Source organism: Tachysurus vachellii, chromosome 7 (assembly GCF_030014155.1).
Source record: "Tachysurus vachellii isolate PV-2020 chromosome 7, HZAU_Pvac_v1, whole genome shotgun sequence".
Taxonomy (NCBI): domain Eukaryota; kingdom Metazoa; phylum Chordata; class Actinopteri; order Siluriformes; family Bagridae; genus Tachysurus; species Tachysurus vachellii.
This window is the reverse complement of record NC_083466.1, coordinates 195,001-220,000: the sequence shown is the minus strand read 5'-3', so window position 1 is coordinate 220,000 and position 25,000 is coordinate 195,001. Positions and strand designations below refer to the sequence as shown.

Below are 25,000 nucleotides of genomic sequence, written 5' to 3'. Positions count from 1 at the left end.
GTCTGCACTCATGGCAGGCCGGTGCCGTGCACGTCCCCGTTGTCGACGGCGATGGAGCGCACCAGCTCCTCTACCCAGCGCACTTCAGAAGCCACCTGCTCGGCCAGCGCGTCATACTTGCCCTCGAGACGAGTGAACTTGCGTTTGAGGGCGTTAGTGGTGAGTGTGGTGTTGCGCGTCTCCTCCTGGTTGTGGCGGCGCTGACTCTGAGCCCGCTGCATCTCGGACCGGAGACGGTTCAGCTCTTTGCTGATGCTCTCGTTCTCCTCCTTGTACCAGCTCTCCTTCTCCTCGAAGATGGACAGCAGTGCGGTCACGTCATCGCGGCAGACACGGCGGTTGCGCTCCATCTGGTGCAGCGCATCCTCGGCGACGGCGATCTCCTCCAGCACATGGGAGAAACGCTCAAAGTTGATGTAGGTGTTGTTGGGAGGCATGCTGGAGTGAGACTTTATGGTGTACTCCTTCAGACGAGTCGTTTTCAAACGCCGACGCTCACCACGGCGACCGCAGTTATCCTCCTGACGCACGTTACGGCGCTTTATCACCTGCACGGGTGCAACACAACAACATGTGTTTATTACATCGCTACTGTACACATCATTTTAACAACATGAACACAGAGAGCGAGAGAGAGAGAGAGAGAGAGAGAGAGAGAGAGAGAGAGAGAGAGAGAGAGAGAGAGAGAGAGAGAGAGAGAAGAGTGGAGTACACACCTTGATCCAGGGATGTTCCAGACTGTCCTGTATTGTCATCCTCTTCCTGAAAAGACACAAAGCGCATCATAATCATCAAGCTAAACTGGAAGCTATAAGCTAGTACTTGTTAGTGAATGTGTGAGAGAGTGTGTGTGTGTGCGTGTGTGTGTGAGCAAGTGTGTGTGAGAGAGTGTGTGTGTGTGTGAGAGAGTGTGTGTGAGTGTGTGTGTGTGTGTGTGTGTGTGTGTGTGAGTGTGAGTGAGTGTGTGTGAGTGTGTGTGAGTGTGTGTGAGTGTGTGTGAGTGTGTGTGTGTGAGTGTGTGTGTGTGTGAGTGTGTGTGTGAGAGAGTGTGTGTGTGAGAGAGAGTGTGTGTGTGTGTGTGTGTGTGTGTGTATGTGTGTGTGAGAGAGTGTGTGTGTGTATGTGTGTGTCTCACTTTGGGTCTTTAACCAGAAGTCTACGTATGAAGTCTTTGGCCAGTTCACTGGTGTTACTGAAATATTCCTCATCAAAGTCATAATTTACAGCTGAGATGTTGGTCAGTGTTTCCTGTTTGGTCTCGCCGAGAAAAGGAGAAGCTCCACTCAACCTGCACACACACACACACACACACACACACACAGTTCAGCACTGATGTAGAACATCTCCTCTGTAAGTGAAACACTCATCTTTATAAACAGCAGGTTATGATCAGACTCAATGAGAGATCAGACACAAGATTGTAAATATCTATTAATTACATTACCACAACTTCCTGTGTGTGTGTGTGTGTGTGTGTGTGATGTTAGTAACACTTTAAACGGTCACAGTAGGTTTTTATAATTATTCTAGAATGTTGTGAAGTGTTGAGACACAAATAAAGAACAGACTTACAAAATATATGTAATGACCCCGATGCTCCTACAGGGAAACACACACACACACACACACAACACAAACACACAATTATTATTCTAATTGTTATTATTACTCAAATCCAATATCCATTTGTTATCTTCTTTTTCTTGTCTGTGTTATGGTTGTTTACTGTGAGGTTATAGGTGGTCATGTACAGTGCTTTAGATGGATTTGTTACACCACTAACCACATGTCTGCCTCCAGGCCGAGCGGCTCGTAATTCACGATCTCTGGAGCTGTTTATAAAGATAAGGAGAAATCATCAGCACTTTAAAACAAACTGTAAACTGTATTGTAAAGCAGAATAAATCACAAGTCCTACCAACAAACTCTGGTGTTCCAAAGATGTTTTTAAACTCATTTCCTTCTTTGATCTGATGCGCGATGCCAAAGTCGATCAGCTTGATCCTGGGATTGGGGACGTTTTTATCCAGCAGCATGATGTTCTCTGGCTACAACACACAAAGGTCACCAGTCAGGTTACACAATAAATAACAACACTATCAGACTGAACACAACCCTCCTGACGCCTTCAGTCACAAATAGGAATAAATGGGACGCTGTATAGAAGAGATATTTATGTGGAGTAAAGAAGTGTTTTTGTTAAACAGCTTTCACAGTAAATAAAGCTCTCACTACAACGGCCTGCTCACTGTCTGCAACACTGTTAGAGCAGTGAGGTGTGTGTGTGTATATAGTGAGGTGTGTGTGTGTGTATAGTGAGATGTGTGTGTACACAGTGAGGTGTGTGTACACAGTGAGGTGTGTGTGTGTATATAGTGAGGTGTGTGTGTGTGTATAGTGAGATGTGTGTGTACACAGTGAGGTGTGTGTACACAGTGAGGTGTGTGTGTGTATATAGTGAGGTGTGTGTGTGTGTGTGTATAGTGAGATGTTTGTGTATGTGTGTGTGTGTATATAGTGAGGTGTGTGTGTGTGTGTATAGTGAGATGTGTGTGTATATAGTGAGGTGTGTGTATATAGTGAGGTGTGTGTGTTTGTGTATACAGTGAGGTGTGTGTATACAGTGAGGTGTGTGTATACAGTGAGGTGTGTGTATACAGTGAGGTGTGTGTATACAGTGAGGTGTGTGTGTGTGTGTATATAGTGAGGTGTGTGTGTGTGTGTGTATAGTGAGATGTTTGTGTATGTGTGTGTATATAGTGAGGTGTGTGTGTGTATAGTGAGATGTATGTGTATATAGTGAGGTGTGTGTATATATAGTGAGGTGTGTGTATATATAGTGAGGTGTGTGTGTGTGTGTGTGTGTGTGTGTGTGTATAGTGAGGTGTGTGTATACAGTGAGGTGTGTGTGTGTGTATAGTGAGATGTGTGTGTACACAGTGAGGTGTGTGTACACAGTGAGGTGTGTGTGTGTATATAGTGAGGTGTGTGTGTGTGTATAGTGAGATGTGTGTGTACACAGTGAGGTGTGTGTGTGTATATAGTGAGGTGTGTGTGTGTGTGTGTATAGTGAGATGTTTGTGTATGTGTGTGTGTGTATATAGTGAGGTGTGTGTGTGTATAGTGAGATGTATGTGTATATAGTGAGGTGTGTGTATATATAGTGAGGTGTGTGTATATATAGTGAGGTGTGTGTATATATAGTGAGGTGTGTGTGTGTGTGTGTGTATAGTGAGGTGTGTGTATACAGTGAGGTGTGTGTGTGTATAGTGAGGTGTGTGTATACAGTGAGGTGTGTGTGTGTGTATATAGTGAGGTGTGTGTGTGTGTATAGTGAGATGTTTGTGTATGTGTGTGTGTATATAGTGAGGTGTGTGTGTGTATAGTGAGATGTTTGTGTATGTGTGTGTGTATATAGTGAGGTGTGTGTGTGTATAGTGAGATGTATGTGTGTGTATATAGTGAGGTGTGTGTGTGTGTGTATAGTGAGATGTTTGTGTATATAGTGAGGTGTGTGTATACAGTGAGGTGTGTGTGTATATATAGTGAGGAGTGTGTGTGTGTGTGTATAGTGAGATGTGTGTGTATACAGTGAGGTGTGTGTGTGTGTGTGTGTGTGTATATAGTGAGGTGTGTGTGTGTGTGTGTGTGTGTGTACTTTGAGGTCGAAGTGGGCGATGTGTTTGGAGTGCAGGTAGTGAACTCCATCCAGGATCTGTTTGAGGAACTGCGTGGCCTCCTCCTCACTCAGTGACTCTTTCTCAGCAAGGAAATCAAAGAGCTCTCCTCCAGACACCAGCTCCAGGATGAGGATGACGTCCGTCTTGTTCTCGAAGATGTCGTGCAGCGTGATGATGTTGCTGTGCTGGATCTCCCGCAGGATGTTCACCTCACGCTCGATCTCCTCTCGGCTCACTCCTCGCCTGCTCGATGATAAACGCCGCTTTTTGATGAACTTGGCAGCGTACTCCACCCCCGAGCTCTTCTCACGGCACTTACGCACAATAGCAAACTGCCCACTGACACACAAACACACACACACACACACACACACATATGGAGGACTTCCATGCTGGACAAGACACTAGAATTAAGAGATTTATAAACTATAACATCAACTATAACAAGTCACTCTGGAAACATAACATTAATCTAGAATAGTGCACACACACATCTCACTATATATACACACACACACCTCACTATACACACACACACACACACACACCTCGCTATATATATACACACACACACACACACCTCGCTATATATACACACACACACACACCTCGCTATATATACACACACACACACCTCGCTATATATACACACACACACACACACACCTCGCTATATATACACACACCTCGCTATATATACACACACACACCTCGCTATATATACACACACACACCTCACTATATACACACACACACACCTCGCTATATATATACACACACACACACACCTCGCTATATATACACACACACACACACCTCGCTATATATACACACACACACACACCTCGCTATATATACACACACACACACACACACACCTCGCTATATATATACACACACACACACCTCGCTATATATACACACACACACACACCTCACTATATACACACACACACACACACACCTCGCTATATATATATATACACACACACACACACCTCGCTATATATACACACACATCTCACTATATATACTTAGACACATATACACACACATACACACAATCACATAAGTGTGTAGCATGTAGAGTGTGTTATTTAAGACACAATTATATATTACGGTTCTGAGTCTAAACTCAGTGTGTGTATGTGTGTGTGTAGCTGCATACTGCAGTGATGAGGTCATCCACACCAAACTCCACTTCCTTATTAAGGAAAACACCATCACTTGTCCTGCTGTGTGTGTGTTTACCCTGTACCCCATTAGAACAAATACCCCAGTGTGTAGCTATAGTAACCGCTGTAGTAACATTACATGTTTTGTAACACTCAAACTAAACAAAAGAAAGGTCAGAGATCCTGACGTGTGAATACACGTGACAATGTTCACTAATCACTACATAATGAACACTGTTCCTCATTTGAATTTATTGTGGTTTCCATAGTAACGCCTAGTTAATGCTAACAAACAGCAACTTCACATCAGCCTTGACACGTTTCCTCTGTGCTTATGTGTACAATATAATGAACAGCGCGTGTGTATTAGGACACGTCCTCAGTGTACTGATAATGACGAGTGTCTGCACTATATAGTGAACAGAGTGTGTTGGGACACGTCCTCAGTGTACTGATAATGACGAGTGTCTGCACTATATAGTGAACAGCGTGTGTGTTGGGACACGTCCTCAGTGTACTGATAATGACGAGTGTCTGCACTATATAGTGAACAGCGTGTGTTGGGACACGTCCTCAGTGTACTGATAATGACGAGTGTCTGCACTATATAGTGAACAGCGTGTGTGTTGGGACACGTCCTCAGTCTACTGATAATGACGAGTGTCTGCACTATATAGTGAACAGCGTGTGTGTTGGGACACGTCCTCAGTGTACTGATAATGACGAGTGTCTGCACTATATAGTGAACAGCGTGTGTTGGGACACGTCCTCAGTGTACTGATAATGACGAGTGTCTGCACTATATAGTGAACAGCGTGTGTGTTGGGACACATCCTCAGTCTACTGATAATGACGAGTGTCTGCACTATATAGTGAACAGCGTGTGTGTTGGGACACGTCCTCAGTGTACTGATAATGACGAGTGTCTGCACTATATAGTGAACAGCGTGTGTTGGGACACGTCCTCAGTGTACTGATAATGACGAGTGTCTGCACTATATAGTGAACAGCGCGTGTGGATTGGGACACGTCCTCAGTGTACTGATAATGACGAGTGTCTGCACTATATAGTGAACAGCGTGTGTTGGGACACGTCCTCAGTGTACTGATAATGACGAGTGTCTGCACTATATAGTGAACAGCGCGTGTGGATTGGGACACGTCCTCAGTGTACTGATAATGACGAGTGTCTGCACTATATAGTGAACAGCGCGTGTGGATTGGGACACGTCCTCAGTGTACTGATAATGACGAGTGTCTGCACTATATAGTGAACAGCGTGTGTTGGGACACGTCCTCAGTGTACTGATAATGACGAGTGTCTGCACTATATAGTGAACAGCGCGTGTGGATTGGGACACGTCCTCAGTGTACTGATAATGACGAGTGTCTGCACTATATAGTGAACAGTGCGTGTGGATTGGGACACGTCCTCAGTGTACTGATAATGACGAGTGTCTGCACTATATAGTGAACAGCGTGTGTGTTGGGACACGTCCTCAGTGTACTGATAATGACGAGTGTCTGCACTATATAGTGAACAGCGTGTGTGTTGGGACACGTCCTCAGTGTACTGATAATGACGAGTGTCTGCACTATATAGTGAACAGTGCGTGTGGATTGGGACACGTCCTCAGTGTACTGATAATGACGAGTGTCTGCACTATATAGTGAACAGCGTGTGTTGGGACACGTCCTCAGTGTACTGATAATGACGAGTGTCTGCACTATATAGTGAACAGCGCGTGTTGGGACACGTCCTCAGTGTACTGATAATGACGAGTGTCTGCACTATATAGTGAACAGCGTGTGTTGGGACACGTCCTCAGTGTACTGATAATGACGAGTGTCTGCACTATATAGTGAACAGCGCGTGTGGATTGGGACACGTCCTCAGTGTACTGATAATGACGAGTGTCTGCACTATATAGTGAACAGCGTGTGTTGGGACACGTCCTCAGCATACTGATAATGACGAGTGTCTGCACTATATAGTGAACAGCGTGTGTTGGGACACGTCCTCAGTGTACTGATAATGACGAGTGTCTGCACTATATAGTGAACAGCGCGTGTGGATTGGGACACGTCCTCGGGTAAACATACTGTAAGTGTACTACATCGTGCACTTGATTCTCCACAATAGGGATGAGGTCATCAAGAACATCTGGAACACAGCAGAGGAAAGGGGTGGATCTTACCTGCCCAGCTCCTCCCCCATCTCATAGAACCTCTCCACATCCTCCTGTCTGAAAGCAGCCATGACTCACTGACCTCACACCTGATCCTCACTACTGAGAGAGAGAGAGAGAGACAGAGTGACAGAGAGAGAGTGACAGAGAGAGAGAGAGAAACAGACAGAGTGACAGAGAGAGAGAGTGACAGAGAGAGAGTGACAGAGAGAGAGAGAGAGAGAGAGAGTGACAGAGAGAGAGTGACAGAGAGACAGAGAGAGAGAGTGACAGAGAGAGAGAGTGACAGAGAGAGAGAGTGACAGAGAGAGAGTGACAGAGAGACAGAGAGAGAGAGTGACAGAGAGAGAGAGTGACAGAGAGAGAGAGTGACAGAGAGAGAGAGAGAGAGAGAGAGAGAGAGAGAGAGAAAGAGAGACAGACAGACAGAATGTGGTGTTAGTCTCTGTGTTCAGTCACTAGCTAATGGCTAATGTGGTGTTAGTCCCTGTGTTCAGTCACTAGCTAATGTGGTGTTAGTCCCTGTGTTCAGTCACTAGCTAATGGCTAATGTGGTGTTAGTCTCTGTGTTCATTCACTAGCTAATGGCTAATGTGGTGTTAGTCCCTGTGTTCAGTCACTAGCTAATGGGTAATGTGGTGTTAGTCTCTGTGTTCAGTCACTAGCTAATGTGGTGTTAATCCCTGTGTTCAGTCACTAGCTAATGGCTAATGTGGTGTTAGTCTCTGTGTTCATTCACTAGCTAATGGCTAATGTGGTGTTAGTCCCTGTGTTCAGTCACTAGCTAATGTGGTGTTAGTCTCTGTGTTCAGTCACTAGCTAATGTGGTGTTAGTCTCTGTGTTCAGTCACTAGCTAATGTGGTGTTAGTCTCTGTGTTCAGTCACTAGCTAATGTGGTGTTAGTCCCTGTGTTCAGTCACTAGCTAATGGCTAATGTGGTGTTAGTCCCTGTGTTCAGTCACTATCTAATGGCTAATGTGGTGTTAGTCTCTGTGTTCAGTCACTAGCTAATGGCTAATGTGGTGTTAGTCCCTGTGTTCAGTCACTAGCTAATGGCTAATGTGGTGTTAGTCTCTGTGTTCAGTCACTAGCTAATGGCTAATGTGGTGTTAGTCTCTGTGTTCAGTCACTAGCTAATGGCTAATGTGGTGTTAGTCTCTGTGTTCAGTCACTAGCTAATGGCTAATGTGGTGTTAGTCCCTGTGTTCAGTCACTAGCTAATGGCTAATGTGGTGTTAGTCTCTGTGTTCAGTCACTAGCTAATGGCTAATGTGGTGTTAGTCCCTGTGTTCAGTCACTAGCTAATGGCTAATGTGGTGTTAGTCTCTGTGTTCAGTCACTAGCTAATGGCTAATGTGGTGTTAGTCCCTGTGTTCAGTCACTAGCTAATGGCTAATGTGGTGTTAGTCTCTGTGTTCAGTCACTAGCTAATGGCTAATGTGGTGTTAGTCTCTGTGTTCAGTCACTAGCTAATGGCTAATGTGGTGTTAGTCCCTGTGTTCAGTCACTAGCTAATGGCTAATGTGGTGTTAGTCCCTGTGTTCAGTCACTAGCTAATGGCTAATGTGGTGTTAGTCCCTGTGTTCAGTCACTAGCTAATGGCTAATGTGGTGTTAGTCCCTGTGTTCAGTCACTAGCTAATGGCTAATGTGGTGTTAGTCCCTGTGTTCAGTCACTAGCTAATGGCTAATGTGGTGTTAGTCTCTGTGTTCAGTCACTAGCTAATGGCTAATGTGGTGTTAGTCCCTGTGTTCAGTCACTAGCTAATGGCTAATGTGGTGTTAGTCTCTGTGTTCAGTCACTAGCTAATGGCTAATGTGGTGTTAGTCCCTGTGTTCAGTCACTAGCTAATGGCTAATGTGGTGTTAGTCTCTGTGTTCAGTCACTAGCTAATGGCTAATGTGGTGTTAGTCCCTGTGTTCAGTCACTAGCTAATGGCTAATGTGGTGTTAGTCCCTGTGTTCAGTCACTAGCTAATGGCTAATGTGGTGTTAGTCTCTGTGTTCAGTCACTAGCTAATGGCTAATGTGGTGTTAGTCTCTGTGTTCAGTCACTAGCTAATGGCTAATGTGGTGTTAGTCTCTGTGTTCAGTCACTAGCTAATGGCTAATGTGGTGTTAAAGAGCACCTAAAGACAGTAAAAACAGGATCTTTATATAAGCAGCTGTTATTCTGAGACTTTTACACTTTACTTACTCTAATGTACCGAGATGACTACGTTATATACATGAATACACCAACATTAATGTTTATATAATGTTTATAAAGCTACTTACGGTCCTTATGACTGCTGCATTCACACTGATGAGCCAACGCACACTGACGTCACACACACTCCTGTGCGGCGAGCGCTGATGACGTCACCTCCAACCCCACCAGCGGCCCGATGTGATGACGCAGGCTGCATTCCTCAGCAATGTGCTCACGTGTCATCAGGTTGTTTTGGTGATGTTCACAATTCTAGTGAACGCCCTGTTCACTAGTGTCGCGTATTTATATGACACTATCCTCAATGTACACCCAGAGCACCAGTATCTCACTAATTAGTGTGTAAAGTGAAGCCCAGAGTCAGTTTATTAAATGTACTGCAGTAGAGACCAGGGGTACAGGAGGGATGTAGTGTCTGATCTCTAATGTAGTGTCTGATTAAAGAATCTATCTGATCTGGTCTGATCTCTAATGTAATGTCTGATTAAAGAATCTATCTGATCTGTTCTCATCTCTAATGTAGTGTCTGATTAAAGAATCTATCTGATCTGGTCTCATCTCTAATGCAGTGTCTGATCTCTAATGTAGTGTCTGATCTCTAATGTAGTGTCTGATTAAAGAATCTATCTGATCTGGTCTCATCTCTAATGTAGTGTCTGATCTCTAATGTAGTGTCTGATCTCTAATGTAGTGTCTGATTAAAGAATCTATCTGATCTGGTCTCATCTCTAATGTAGTGTCTGATCTCTAATGTAGTGTCTGATTAAAGAATCTATCTGATCTGGTCTCATCTCTAATGTCTGATTAAAGAATCTATCTGATCTGGTCTCATCTCTAATGTAGTGTCTGATTAAAGAATCTATCTGATCTGGTCTCATCTCTAATGTAGTGTCTGATTAAAGAATCTATCTGATCTGGTCTGATCTCTAATGTAGTGTCTGATTAAAGAATCTATCTGATCTGGTGTGATCTAATGTAGTGTCTGATTAAAGAATCTATCTGATCTGGTCTCATCTCTAATGCAGTGTCTGATCTCTAATGTAGTGTCTGATCTTTAATGTAGTGTCTGATTATAGAATCTATCTGATCTGGTCTCATCTCTAATGTAGTGTCTGATCTCTAATGTAGTGTCTGATCTCTAATGTAGTGTCTGATTAAAGAATCTATCTGATCTGGTCTCATCTCTAATGTAGTGTCTGATCTCTAATGTAGTGTCCGATCTCTAATGTAGTGTCTGATTAAAGAATCTATCTGATCTGGTCTGATCTCTAATGTAGTGTCTGATTAAATAATCTATCTGATCTGGTCTCATCTCTAATGTAGTGTCTGATTAAAGAATCTATCTGATCTGGTCTGATCTCTAATGTAGTGTCTGATTAAAGAATCTATCTGATCTGGTCTCATCTCTAATGTAGTGTCTGATTAAAGAATCTATCTGATCTGGTCTCATCTCTAATGTAGTGTCTGATCTCTAATGTAGTGTCTGATTAAAGAATCTATCTGATCTGGTCTGATCTCTAGTGTCTGATTAAAGAATCTATCTGATCTGGTCTCATCTCTAATGTAGTGTCTGATTAAAGAATCTATCTGATCTGGTCTCATCTCTAATGTAGTGTCTGATTAAAGAATCTATCTAATCTGTTCTCATCTCTAATGTAATGTCTGATTAAAGAATCTATCTGATCTGGTCTCATCTCTAATGTAGTGTCTGATTAAAGAATCTATCTGATCTGGTCTGATCTCTAATGTAGTGTCTGATTAAAGAATCTATCTGATCTGGTCTCATCTCTAATGTAGTGTCTGATCTCTAATGTAGTGTCTGATTAAAGAATCTATCTGATCTGGTCTGATAAATCTAATGATCTGTCTGATCTCTAATGTAGTGTCTGATTAAAGAATCTATCTGATCTGGTCTGATCTCTAATGTAGTCTGAATAAAGAATCTATCTGATCTGGTCTGATCTCTTATGTAGTGTCTGATTTAAGATTTTATTTGATCTGTTCTGTTCTGTTATGTAGTGTCTGATTAAGGAATCTATCTGATCTGGTCTGATCTCTAGTGTCTGATTAAAGAATCTATCTGATCTGGTCTCATCTCTAATGTAGTGTCTCATCTCTAATGTAGTGTCTGATTAAAGAATCTATCTGATCTGGTCTCATCTCTAATGTAGTGTCTGATTAAAGAATCTATCTGATCTGGTCTCATCTCTAATGTAGTGTCTGATTAAAGAATCTATCTGATCTGGTCTGATCTCTAATGTAGTGTCTGATTAAAGAATCTATCTGATCTGTTCTCATCTCTAATGTAGTGTCTGATTAAAGAATCTATCTGATCTGGTCTGATCTCTAATGTAGTGTCTGATTAAAGAATCTATCTGATCTGTCTCTTCGATCTCTAATGTAGTGTCTCGATTAAAGAATCTATCTGATTGGTCTCATCTCTAATGTAGTGTCTGATTAAAGAATCTATCTGATCTGGTCTGATCTCTAATGTAGTGTCTGATTAAAGAATTTATCTGATCTGGTCTATCTCTAATGTAGTGTCTGATTAAAGAATCTCTATCCTCGATCTGGTCCTGATCTCTAATGTAGTGTCTGATTAAAGATCTATCTGATCTGGTCTGATCTCTAATGTAGTGGTCTGATCTCTATGTAGTGTCTGATTATAGAATCTATCTGATCTGGTCTGATCTCTAGTGTCTGATTAAAGAATCTATCTGATCTGGTCTCATCTCTAATGTAGTGTCTGATTAAATAATCTATCTGATCTGGTCTCATCTCTAATGTAGTGTCTGATTAAAGAAATCTATCTGATCTGGTCTGATCTCTAATGTAGTGTCTGATTAAAGAATCTATCTGATCTGGTCTCATCTCTAATGTAGTGTCTGATCTAAAGAATCTGATCTGATCTAAGGTATCATCTGATCTGGTCTGATCTCTAGTGTCTGATTAAAGAATCTATCTGATCTGGTCTCATCTCTAATGTAGTGTCTGATTAAAGAATCTATCTGATCTGGTCTCATCTCTAATGTAGTGTCTGATTAAAGAATCTATCTAATCTGTTCTCATCTCTAATGTAATGTCTGATTAAAGAATCTATCTGATCTGGTCTCATCTCTAATGTAGTGTCTGATTAAAGAATCTATCTGATCTGGTCTGATCTCTAATGTAGTGTCTGATTAAAGAATCTATCTGATCTGGTCTCATCTCTAATGTAGTGTCTGATCTCTAATGTAGTGTCTGATTAAAGAATCTATCTGATCTGGTCTGATCTCTAATGTAGTGTCTGATCTCTAATGTAGTGTCTGATTAAAGAATCTATCTGATCTGGTCTGATCTCTAGTGTCTGATTAAAGAATCTATCTGATCTGGTCTCATCTCTAATGTAGTGTCTGATTAAATAATCTATCTGATCTGGTCTGATCTCTAATGTAGTGTCTGATTAAAGAATCTATCTGATCTGGTCTGATCTCTAATGTAGTGTCTGATTAAATAATCTATCTGATCTGGTCTCATCTCTAATGTAGTGTCTGATTAAAGAATCTATCTGATCTGGTCTGATCTCTAATGTAGTGTCTGATTAAAGAATCTATCTGATCTGGTCTCATCTCTAATGTAGTGTCTGATCTCTAATGTAGTGTCTGATTAAAGAATCTATCTGATCTGGTCTGATCTCTAATGTAGTGTCTGATCTCTAATGTAGTGTCTGATTAAAGAATCTATCTGATCTGGTCTGATCTCTAGTGTCTGATTAAAGAATCTATCTGATCTGGTCTCATCTCTAATGTAGTGTCTGATTAAATAATCTATCTGATCTGGTCTGATCTCTAATGTAGTGTCTGATTAAAGAATCTATCTGATCTGGTCTGATCTCTAATGTAGTGTCTGATTAAATAATCTATCTGATCTGGTCTCATCTCTAATGTAGTGTCTGATTAAAGAATCTATCTGATCTGGTCTGATCTCTAATGTAGTGTCTGATTAAAGAATCTATCTGATCTGGTCTCATCTCTAATGTAGTGTCTGATTAAAGAATCTATCTGATCTGGTCTCATCTCTAATGTAGTGTCTGATTAAAGAATCTATCTGATCTGGTCTCATCTCTAATGTAGTGTCTGATTAAAGAATCTATCTGATCTGGTCTCATCTCTAATGTAGTGTCTGATTAAAGAATCTATCTGATCTGGTCTCATCTCTAATGTAGTGTCTGATCTCTAATGTAGTGTCTGATTAAAGAATCTATCTGATCTGGTCTCATCTCTAATGTAGTGTCTGATCTCTAATGTAGTGTCTGATTAAAGAATCTATCTGATCTGGTCTCATCTCTAATGTAGTGTCTGATCTCTAATGTAGTGTCTGATTAAAGAATCTATCTGATCTGGTCTGATCTCTAATGTAGTGTCTGATTAAATAATCTATCTGATCTGGTCTCATCTCTAATGTAGTGTCTGATTAAAGAATCTATCTGATCTGGTCTGATCTCTAATGTAGTGTCTGATTAAAGAATCTATCTGATCTGGTCTGATCTCTAATGTAGTGTCTGATTAAAGAATCTATCTGATCTGGTCTCATCTCTAATGTAGTGTCTGATCTCTAATGTAGTGTCTGATTAAAGAATCTATCTGATCTGGTCTGATCTCTAGTGTCTGATTAAAGAATCTATCTGATCTGGTCTCATCTCTAATGTAGTGTCTGATTAAAGAATCTATCTGATCTGGTCTCATCTCTAATGTAGTGTCTGATTAAAGAATCTATCTAATCTGTTCTCATCTCTAATGTAATGTCTGATTAAAGAATCTATCTGATCTGGTCTCATCTCTAATGTAGTGTCTGATTAAAGAATCTATCTGATCTGGTCTGATCTCTAATGTAGTGTCTGATTAAAGAATCTATCTGATCTGGTCTCATCTCTAATGTAGTGTCTGATCTCTAATGTAGTGTCTGATTAAAGAATCTATCTGATCTGGTCTGATCTCTAATGTAGTGTCTGATCTCTAATGTAGTGTCTGATTAAAGAATCTATCTGATCTGGTCTGATCTCTAGTGTCTGATTAAAGAATCTATCTGATCTGGTCTCATCTCTAATGTAGTGTCTGATTAAATAATCTATCTGATCTGGTCTCATCTCTAATGTAGTGTCTGATTAAAGAATCTATCTGATCTGGTCTGATCTCTAATGTAGTGTCTGATTAAATAATCTATCTGATCTGGTCTCATCTCTAATGTAGTGTCTGATTAAAGAATCTATCTGATCTGGTCTCATCTCTAATGTAGTGTCTGATTAAAGAATCTATCTGATCTGGTCTCATCTCTAATGTAGTGTCTGATTAAAGAATCTATCTGATCTGGTCTCATCTCTAATGTAGTGTCTGATCTCTAATGTAGTGTCTGATTAAAGAATCTATCTGATCTGGTCTGATCTCTAGTGTCTGATTAAAGAATCTATCTGGTCTCAGGCTCTTTGTCTATGTAGGACATAAAGTGCTGAATGAATGTTTATTATACAGAGAGGGTATAGACCCTTATGGGATGTATATATACCCTCTAAACTGTACATAGTGCACGTGTACACTCCCTATATTACCACACAGGGTGAAATGCACTTCCTTCTCCATCAGAGCCCCAGTTTGTAACCAGATGCAGTGTCCCTACCTAGTGACCCTTGGTAGTGCACTTGAAGTGTTTGTGCTCGCGGCCCCTGAACCGCTGATATGGAAACTGTGATGTGATTGACAGGAGTGTGAGCCAATCGGAAGGAGACTGATGTCATTATTACGTCACAGTGTGTGTGTGCGCGCGCGGATGCGGCAGGTGTGATAATCATCATGAGGTGTTTATTATCGCTGATCTGCGCTGCTCTTCTCATCACACAGGTATGAAGTGTTTATTCACAGACTCCAGCATTAGTCTGATTATTAATCTGATTTTTATCGTGATGGACATGGTAATGTGTTCAGTAAAGATGGACATGGTAATGTGTTCAGTAGAGATGGACATGGTAATGTGTTCAGTAGAGATGGACATGGTAATGTGTTCAGTAGAGATGGACATGGTAATGTGTTCAGTAAAGATGGACATGGTAATGTGTTCAGTAAAGATGGACATGGTAATGTGTTCAGTAGAGATGTAGAGCTGATCTAGTAGACCTCAGCTCTGTGTTCCAGGAAGACATGCTGTAGTTTACCTATTAATATTAATAAACACCGAGCTTTATTTAACACAGGACAAGACATTTAAAAAACACGTCACTTTCCCAAAGGATAATAATAATAATAACAATAACAATAACAACAACAACAATAATAATAATAAAAATATTAATAATAACAAAAACAATAATAATAATAACAACAATAATAAAAATATTAATAATAACAAAAACAACAATAATAACAATAATAAAAATAATAATAATAACAATAACAATAATAATAACAACAACAATAGTAATAACAACAATAACAACAATAATAATAACAACAATAGTAATAATAGCAACAATAATAAAAAATATTAATAATAACAAAAACAACAATAATAACAACAATAATAAAAATAATAATAATAACAATAATAATAACAACAACAATAGTAATAATAACAACAATAATAACAACAATATTGTTCTTATCGTTATTAAACGTATTCTATTCTTTACTCCTATCAGAAGGAACACAATGAGCCAATATTTCTTACTGTTACTTCACTTCAGTCAGTCAGTGACTCAGTGAATCAGTAAAAGATTCAGTGAGTGAATGAGTCAGTGAGTCACACACTAAGCAGCAGCTCTGTGAAGTGTGTGGTTCAGGACACAGCTATACTTTTACAGATGTGGTGTTTTGTTCCTGCAGGTTTTAGGAGAATATGGTGTGGCTCATTTCAGTGATCTGGGAGAAAGCAGAGGGAAAGATTACTGCATCCATTTCAACTCCCACTGGACTCCCTTACCTCAACACCTCCAAACCACGGTGAGGGGGAAACGGAGAGAGACCGAGCAAATCTTACAGTAGTTCAGAAAAGTTCTCAGAGTTAATGTCACTTATACTCCATGTTGATTGGTCAGTTTGTGTCATGCCGTGTCCTCAGTCCGCAGTGGAGGTGTATGATCTGACCCCGTCTGTACTTTGCTCCGACTCCGACATCATGGATGGCGGGTTTCCTGACTGTGTTGCCATGGTGATGCGTGGGAATTGCACATTTTATGAAAAAGTCCGTTTGGCCCAAAACAACGGTGCAAAAGGCCTCCTGATCGTCAGCAAAGAATGGCTGGTGAGGATCTGACCTCTGACCTTTCAGTGTGCTATAAAAATGGGGTTCTTATTCGTTTCTTCTTGTTTTTCTCAGATTCCTCCAAAGGGGAACACGTCTCAGTACGACGAGATCAACGTTCCTCTTGCTTTAATTAGTTACACTGACATGCTGGACATCCACATGGTATTTACTCAACTCTGACCAATCACAGACACGTCCTACTGAAAGCTCCGCCCACAGGAAACTCCACTCTCTGTGTCTCCATGGTTACTGTGTGTGTGTGTGTGTGTGTGTGTGTGTGTGTGTCACTCTGCAGCGCTTCAGAGACAGAAAGCAGGTGGTGCTGTACTCTCCTCGTGATCCGGTGGTGGACTACAGCGTGTTGGTGATTTTCCTCATGGCTGTGGGGACAGTAGCAGGAGGAGGATACTGGAGCGGTGTCCAAGAGATAAAACGGTGTCAGAAACAACAACACAGACACACACACAGAAACAGACAGACACACACACACAGAAACAGACAGACACACTCAGACAGACAGACAAACACACACAGACAGACAGACACACAGAAACAGACAGACACACACAGACAGAAACAGAGACACAGACAGGCACAGACATACACACACAGAAACATACAGACAGACAGACAGACACAGACAGACAGACACAGACAGACAGACACACAGAAACAGACAGACACACACAGACAGAAACAGACAGACACACACACAGAAACAGACAGACATACACACAGAAACAGACAGACATACACACACAGAAACAGACATACACACACAGACAGACACAGACAGACAGACACACAGAAACAGACATACACACACAGAAACAGACAGACACACTCAGACAGTCAGACAGACACACACAGAAACAGACAGACACACACACACAGAAACAGACAGACATACACACACAGAAACAGACAGACACACACACACAGAAACAGACAGACACACACACACAGAAACAGACAGACACACTCAGACAGACAGACAGACAGACATACACACACAGAAACAGACATACACACACAGACAGACACAGACAGACAGACACACAGAAACAGACAGACACACACAGACAGAAACAGAGACACAGACAGGCACAGACATACACACACAGAAACATACAGACAGACAGACAGACACAGACAGACAGACACAGACAGACAGACACACAGAAACAGACAGACACACACAGACAGAAACACAGACAGGCACAGACATACACACAGAAACAGACAGACACACACAGACAGAAACAGACAGACACACACAGAAACAGACAGACATACACACAGAAACAGACAGACACACACACACAGAAACAGACAGACATACACACACAGACAGACACAGACAGACAGACACACAGAAACAGACATACACACACAGAAACAGACAGACACACTCAGACAGACAGACACACACACACAGAAACAGACAGACACACACACACAGAAACAGACAGACATACACACACAGAAACAGACAGACACACACACACAGAAACAGACAGACACACACACACAGAAACAGACAGACACACTCAGACAGACAGACAGACAGACATACACACACAGAAACAGACATACACACACAGACAGACACAGACAGACAGACACACAGAAACAGACAGACACACACAGACAGAAACAGAGACACAGACAGGCACAGACATACACACACAGAAACATACAGACAGACAGACAGACACAGACAGACAGACACACAGAAACAGACAGACACACACAGACAGAAACACAGACAGGCACAGACATACACACAGAAACAGACAGACACACACAGACAGAAACAGACAGACACACACACACAGAAACAGACAGACATACACACAGAAACAGACAGACACACACACACAGAAACAGACAGACATACACACACAGAAACAGACATACACACACAGACAGACACAGACAGACAGACACACAGAAACAGACATACACACACAGAAACAGACAGACACACTCAGACAGACAGACAGACAGACACACACAGAAACAGACAGACACACACACACAGAAACAGACAGACACACACACACAGAAACAGACAGACACACACACAGAAACAGACAGACATACACACACAGAAACAGACAGACACACACACACAGAAACAGACAGACACACACACACACAGAAACAGACAGACACACACACACACAGAAACAGACAGACACACACAGACAGACACAGACAGACAGACACACAGAAACAGACATACACACACAGAAACAGACAGACACACTCAGACAGACAGACAGACACACACAGAAACAGACAGACACACACACACAGAAACAGACAGACACACACACACAGAAACAGACAGACACACACACAGAAACAGACAGACATACACACACAGAAACAGACAGACATACACACACAGAAACAGACAGACACACACACACAGAAACAGACAGACACACACACACACAGAAACAGACAGACACACACAGACAGACACAGACAGACACACAGAAACAGACAGACACACACAGACAGAAACAGAGACACAGACAGGCACAGACATACACACACACACAGACAGAAACAGAGAAACACACAGAGACACACACACAGCCAGAGACACAGACAGGCACAGACATACACACACAGAAACATACAGACAGACAGACAGACACAGACAGACAGACACACAGAAACAGACAGACACACACAGACAGAAACACAGACAGGCACAGACATACACACAGAAACAGACAGACACACACAGACAGAAACAGACAGACACACACACACAGAAACAGACAGACATACACACAGAAACAGACAGACACACACACACAGAAACAGACAGACATACACACACAGAAACAGACATACACACACAGACAGACACAGACAGACAGACACACAGAAACAGACATACACACACAGAAACAGACAGACACACTCAGACAGACAGACAGACACACACAGAAACAGACAGACACACACACACAGAAACAGACAGACACACACACACAGAAACAGACAGACACACACACAGAAACAGACAGACATACACACACAGAAACAGACAGACATACACACACAGAAACAGACAGACACACACACACAGAAACAGACAGACACACACACACACAGAAACAGACAGACACAGACAGACAGACACACAGAAACAGACAGACACACACAGACAGAAACAGAGACACAGACAGGCACAGACATACACACACACAGACAGAAACAGAGAAACACACAGAGACACACACACAGCCAGAGACACAGACAGGCACAGACATACACACAGAAACAGACACACAGACACACACAGAGACAGACCTATTAATATTGAATGTGTTTTATCTCACAGTGGCCACTAGGGGCAGCAGGGAACAAAAGGGTTAAATGAAGTGCAATTTTCTCTTCAGACTGATGAAGGAGGAGCAGAGCGGAGAGAGGGAGGAGTCGAGAGAGGAGACAGTAACCATGACTCCTGTCCAGATCGCCCTGTGGGTGGGGATGTGCTGCCTCGTGCTGGTGCTGCTCTACATGTTCTACGATTATCTGGGTTTGTGTTTATTCATTTAAGGAACACTCCATGACTGAATTCACCTCAAGCGCGCTCTCTATTATCTTCCTGTCTCTCCTGAAATCAGAGCCGAAACGTAGAGCCGCGTTCCACTGATCTGACAGCTCTGTGATGATGATGATGACAATGATGAAGGGGGTCCTGAGTTAAGTTCCTGATGTTTTGCTTTTCCACAGTGTACTTCTTCATCTGGATTTTCTGTCTCACCTCCTCCGTGGGTCTGTACCAAACTCTCTGGCTTTTGGTCTGCAGAGTTCCTGTGGGAAAGTGCAGGTGAGAAACTCCTACATCTCAACATGTCCTCGACACGTCCTCGACACGTCCTCGACACGTCCTCGACACGTCCTCGACTCGTCCTCGACTCGTCCTCGACTCGTGGGAAGAAACAAACCAATGCACTTATGTGTCCTTTTAGCTATGAGGCTAATCTGAGTAATAGAACCTTATATCCTCCAGATCCTGGTGTCTTTCTGTGTGATGTTGTGTGATGTCGCAGGAACAACGTGGGACACTATCATAGTAGTGCATGATCTGGCATGTAGCCAATTACTGTGTGTGTGTGTGTGTGTGTGTGTGTGTGTGTTTAACAGGGTTCCTGAGAACAAGCTGCCTTACTTAAAACAGAGGCCAGAGGTGCGGATGCTGTTGCTGGGTGTGGTGTGTGTGAGTGTGAGCATCACCTGGGGTGTGTTCCGCAATGATGACCGGTACACACACACACACACACACACAACACTACAGTACAGTTCATGGGAAAGTCTTTTGACGATAATGAAATCTGTTTCTCTATAAAATACACAACACTTTCTTTTCTAAATCAAAAGGAACGATGATGTCTGTGTTCGTTTCACACAGACATGATGTGTGTCTGTACTTCACCTGTCCAGGTGTTAAACTAACAACCTGATGGGTTCACAGAGTCTTTTACTACAGTTAATGTGGGCACTGACACTGAGATTAAAACTAATCAACTATAAGACCTGAGGAAGAGATCAGATTAGATTAGATCAGATCCTTCAGACTGATTAGCTGTTGATAGTATAAAGTGTACAGATTACTGAACACTGCAGTTCACACTGTATCTGTGCTGAATATTACATCAGACGTCTTCTCACTATCTGTTCCTATAAATAAGAACTTCATCAGAATGTCTCGTCACACGTCGCGTCCTCCGTCACAGAAGATTTGGTGACCCGAGGACATTTTTAGTTAAGACATGTTAAAGCTAAATTTTCCATCATGTTTATGACACCAAAGACATTTCTCTGTGTGTGTGTGTGTGTGTGTGTGTGTGCGCAAGGTGGGCGTGGGTGCTGCAGGACACAATGGGTATGGCTTGCTGTCTCTACATGATGAAAATCCTCACACTGCCCAGCTTCAGAGTGAGTCATAAATTCTATCATTCTGTCTTATTCTGTAATTGTGTAGTTGTGTAATTGTGTAGTTGTGTAATTGTTTTTCACCCCACAGGTATGCACACTGCTGCTTGTGTCTCTGTTAGTGTATGACGTCTTCTTCGTCTTTATCACACCTTACATCACTAAGGTGCAAACACACACATGCAGACACACTACATCATGTAATGTGTATATAAATATAATATACACACAAACATTACACTGAGCCGTGTGTGTGTGTGTGTGTGTGTGTGTAGAGTGGGGAGAGCATCATGGTTGAAGTAGGTGGAGGTCCTTCTGATTCATCCTCACAGGAGAAGGTGAGCCTCATCTCAGTCAGACAGACAGGTGGAGACAGGACTGATGCTCCACAATAGGACTTCACACAGTGTCACATTTTGTGTTGATTTGTGTGTGTGTGTGTGTGTGTGTTGTCGTGCATAGCTCCCGATGGTTCTGAAGGTTCCTTACCTGAACTTTTCTGCTGTGGTTCTGTGCAATCGTCCATTTTTACTGCTGGGTTTAGGAGACATTTGTATTCCTGGTACTGAAACATGATTTAGTTCAGAACTTTATTCTGATTATTGTGTTTAGAACAACAACAGAAACAACGAGCTCTTCTCTTCTCATCAGGTCTGCTCATAGCTTACTGCCACAGGTTTGATGTTCTAATACACTCATCACGGGTTTACTTCCTGGTCTCCACTGTGGGTGAGTCTCTCACACACACACACAGAGTTTTCCAATCACATGGCAGCAGCTGCACCATAACTCCATGCAGATCCACATTCTACAGCAGAACGTGGAGAAGATCTCAGTGACCGGGACTGTGGTTGCTATGGTTACACTCCCAGGCCACACTCATGATGTTGACCTGCAGCATGTGACCTGTACCTGACATATGATTGGCTGACTGGGTCATGACATGAATGAGCAGATGTACAGGTGTGTGTGTGTGTGTGTGTGTGTGTGTAGGGTACAGTGTGGGTCTGGTCCTCAGCTTTGCGTGTGCATTACTGATGCGGGCGGCTCAGCCGGCTCTCCTCTACCTGGTGCCGTGTTCTCTGCTGTGCAGCCTGGTGGTGGCGCTCCGGCGCTCCGAACTCAAACTCTTTTGGAACGGGGTTGTGTCTCTGGTCAGTTACTTACACACACACACACACACTACTACGTTAATGAGCACTAACACAAGAAGCTGCTGATAATTAAGAAATAGATTTGGCTTTTCGGATTAAACGTCACTTCCTGTGGCTGTGTTCCAAACCTCACATTAGTGCACTACACCTTCACTTCCTCCTCCTGACCATCACACTGTTCCCTTCTTCAGCCTTCTCCTGTCTCCATGGCAACTGTCACTCAAACACTAACCTCGACCAACCAGGAGCCAGAAGTATGTGACGTGACCAATCAGGGTGAAGCCCCGCCTCCAGCTACAGAGGAAGAACGTCCTCAGAGGACAGAAGAGACAGTCAGTGAAGTTCACTGAAGACAAAACTACAGCTGTGTCTTTATTTTTTCTCTTATTTCATTTTTTAATCTGTTTTAATGAACCGATCTTCAAAATAAATTAAGAGTGGACTTAAAAGAATGATGTCTGTGGACCTAATTAATGTGGAAGACTTTATGAAATTATTAATAATAATATTCACCTCAGATTTTTTAATTGTGACCTGAAATTCAGTTTATTATCCGTGAAACTGAACTGTTTACAGACACAGGAGTGTAGAGGGGACGTGAACCTGACACTGTATTAGAACACAGCCGTGTTCACTGGACACAGACGTTCAGTGGGGTTTAACAACAAGGCATCAGGATCAGTTTCTCCATTTTATTTAAAAAAAAACCCCAAAACTTCTGGTTTCAAATGTCCTTTTTTCAGAATCAATAAAAGAATAAAAACAAAAGTTTTGTCATCCAACTGTTTTTTTTAACAGGATTTTAAAAGTTTTGAGGTGTTTTAATAAAATCTACAGTTACAGAATAATAAAAGTTAACGTTGTGTTCTGGTTCTGAAACATTCTAACTTCTCTAAAATGAGTTACAATTTACAAATGATTCAAAAAAGCACTTTGACCTGAAACTTTACCCTTTTTTTGTGGATGAATCTCACAGACACACACACAGACACACAGACACACACTCACACAGACACACACTCACAGACACACACTCACACTGACACACACGCTCACTCACACACACAGACACACACTCACACACACACACAGACACACACTCACACAGACACACACTCACACAGACACACACTCACACACACGCTCACTCACACACACAGACACACACTCACACACACAGACACAGACACACACGCTCACACACACACAGACACACACTCACACACGCTCACACACAGACACACACTCACACTCACAGACACACACTCACACAGACACACACTCACACTCAGACACACACTCAGACACACACACAGACACACACACAGACACACACACAGACACACACTCACACTCACAGACACACACACACACACTCACACAGACACACACTCACACAGACACACACTCACACACACTCACACACACACACAGACACACACTCACACACACAGACACACACTCACACAGACACACACTCACACACACAGACACACACTCACACACACACACAGACACACACACACACACAGACACAGACACACACTCACACACACACTCACACTGACACACACGCTCACTCACACACACAGACACACACACACACACACTCACACTCACACAGACACACACTCACACAGACACACACTCACACAGACACACACTCACACTCACAGACACACACTCACACAGACACACACTCACACAGACACACACTCACACAGACACACACAGACACTTTTTTGAAAGTGCTGGAAAACAGTAGTAATGGAGTAAAATATTAAAAACATTAAAATTCATTTCCTTCCTTTTTTCTTAAAGCCACATAAATTCTATTCATTATGTTTTTTTTAAAGCTGTGTAAAGTCTGAGTGTGTTCATGTTCAGAGATGATCCACGGTGAAGACCTAAAAGAAGACAACGTCCTCCAGGTTGCAGTTCTTGGTTCTCTGGTGGTTCTGCAGCTGAGCAGATTTTCGGGAAGCGTTTACTGATTGTGAAGGTTTTGAGTTCAGAGTGTGTTCCAGAGGAACATCTGAAAATCATCAAATGAACACATGATTTACACTCAGTCTGTTCACACTAACACAACCTAACCTGTGTGAAAGAGTGTGTGTGTGTGACCTGCAATATGTGTGTGTGTGAGTGTGTCCTGCAGTGTGTGTGTGTGTGTGTGTGTCCTGCAGTGTGTGTGTGTGACCTGCAACATGTGTGTGTGTGAGTGTGTCCTGCAGTGTGTGTGTGTGTGTGACCTGCAGTGTGTGTTACCTGCTGTGTGTGTGTGTGTGTGTGTGTGTGTGTGTCCTACAGTGTGTGTGACCTGCAGTGTGTGTGTGTGTGAGTGTGTCCTGCAGTG

At 42.4% G+C, this 25,000-nt stretch overlaps 3 protein-coding genes across 5 annotated transcripts in view; 1 reads left to right on the top strand and 2 right to left on the bottom strand.

Moving 5' to 3' along the window:
• Nucleotides 1-9,431, bottom strand: part of dapk3 (death-associated protein kinase 3) — a 10,270-nt gene extending 839 nt beyond the window's left edge. The window contains exons 1-9 of one of the 2 annotated variants that reach the window (XM_060873655.1): nucleotides 9,322-9,431; nucleotides 7,054-7,146; nucleotides 3,659-4,019; nucleotides 1,919-2,048; nucleotides 1,784-1,832; nucleotides 1,573-1,599; nucleotides 1,136-1,288; nucleotides 717-762; nucleotides 1-548 (exon numbers count right to left, since the gene is read on the bottom strand). The exon at nucleotides 1-548 is cut by the window's left edge and continues 839 nt beyond it. In XM_060873655.1, coding sequence (XP_060729638.1) covers nucleotides 9-548; nucleotides 717-762; nucleotides 1,136-1,288; nucleotides 1,573-1,599; nucleotides 1,784-1,832; nucleotides 1,919-2,048; nucleotides 3,659-4,019; nucleotides 7,054-7,115 — 1,368 coding nt within the window. In that variant the 5' untranslated portion in view covers nucleotides 7,116-7,146; nucleotides 9,322-9,431 and the 3' untranslated portion in view covers nucleotides 1-8. The remainder of the gene's footprint in view (nucleotides 549-716; nucleotides 763-1,135; nucleotides 1,289-1,572; nucleotides 1,600-1,783; nucleotides 1,833-1,918; nucleotides 2,049-3,658; nucleotides 4,020-7,053; nucleotides 7,147-9,321) is intronic. The other variant, XM_060873656.1, reaches the window with a different exon arrangement.
• A 5,576-nt stretch (nucleotides 9,432-15,007) lies between these two features.
• Nucleotides 15,008-23,230, top strand: sppl2 (signal peptide peptidase-like 2). The gene is made up of 15 exons (XM_060873654.1): nucleotides 15,008-15,126; nucleotides 16,105-16,221; nucleotides 16,340-16,522; nucleotides 16,598-16,687; nucleotides 16,821-16,960; nucleotides 19,951-20,090; nucleotides 20,288-20,384; nucleotides 20,702-20,818; nucleotides 21,412-21,493; nucleotides 21,582-21,656; nucleotides 21,766-21,828; nucleotides 21,953-22,052; nucleotides 22,142-22,219; nucleotides 22,484-22,644; nucleotides 22,836-23,230. The coding sequence occupies exons 1-15, from the start codon at nucleotides 15,079-15,081 to the stop codon at nucleotides 22,992-22,994; spliced, it is 1,650 nt and encodes a 549-aa protein (XP_060729637.1). The 5' UTR covers nucleotides 15,008-15,078; the 3' UTR covers nucleotides 22,995-23,230.
• Nucleotides 23,231-23,322: 92 nt separating this feature from the next.
• The window catches only part of arhgef18a (rho/rac guanine nucleotide exchange factor (GEF) 18a), a 15,110-nt gene continuing 13,432 nt past the window's right edge, over nucleotides 23,323-25,000 (bottom strand). For both annotated transcript variants that reach the window (XM_060873652.1, XM_060873653.1), the window contains exon 19: nucleotides 23,323-24,679. In XM_060873652.1, coding sequence (XP_060729635.1) covers nucleotides 24,552-24,679 — 128 coding nt within the window. In that variant the 3' untranslated portion in view covers nucleotides 23,323-24,551. The remainder of the gene's footprint in view (nucleotides 24,680-25,000) is intronic.

What these genes read in the sequence shown, in the direction of transcription:
- sppl2 (XM_060873654.1), top strand. Translation starts at nt 15,079, where the DNA reads ATGAGGTGTTTATTATCGCTGATCTGCGCTGCTCTTCTCATCACACAG. An exon ending in GGTGTCCAAGAGATAAAACG is followed by an intron (nt 16,961 to 19,950) that starts GTGTCAGAAACA and finishes TTTTCTCTTCAG; the next exon opens with ACTGATGAAGGAGGAGCAGA. An exon ending in CATGTTCTACGATTATCTGG is followed by an intron (nt 20,091 to 20,287) that starts GTTTGTGTTTAT and finishes GCTTTTCCACAG; the next exon opens with TGTACTTCTTCATCTGGATT.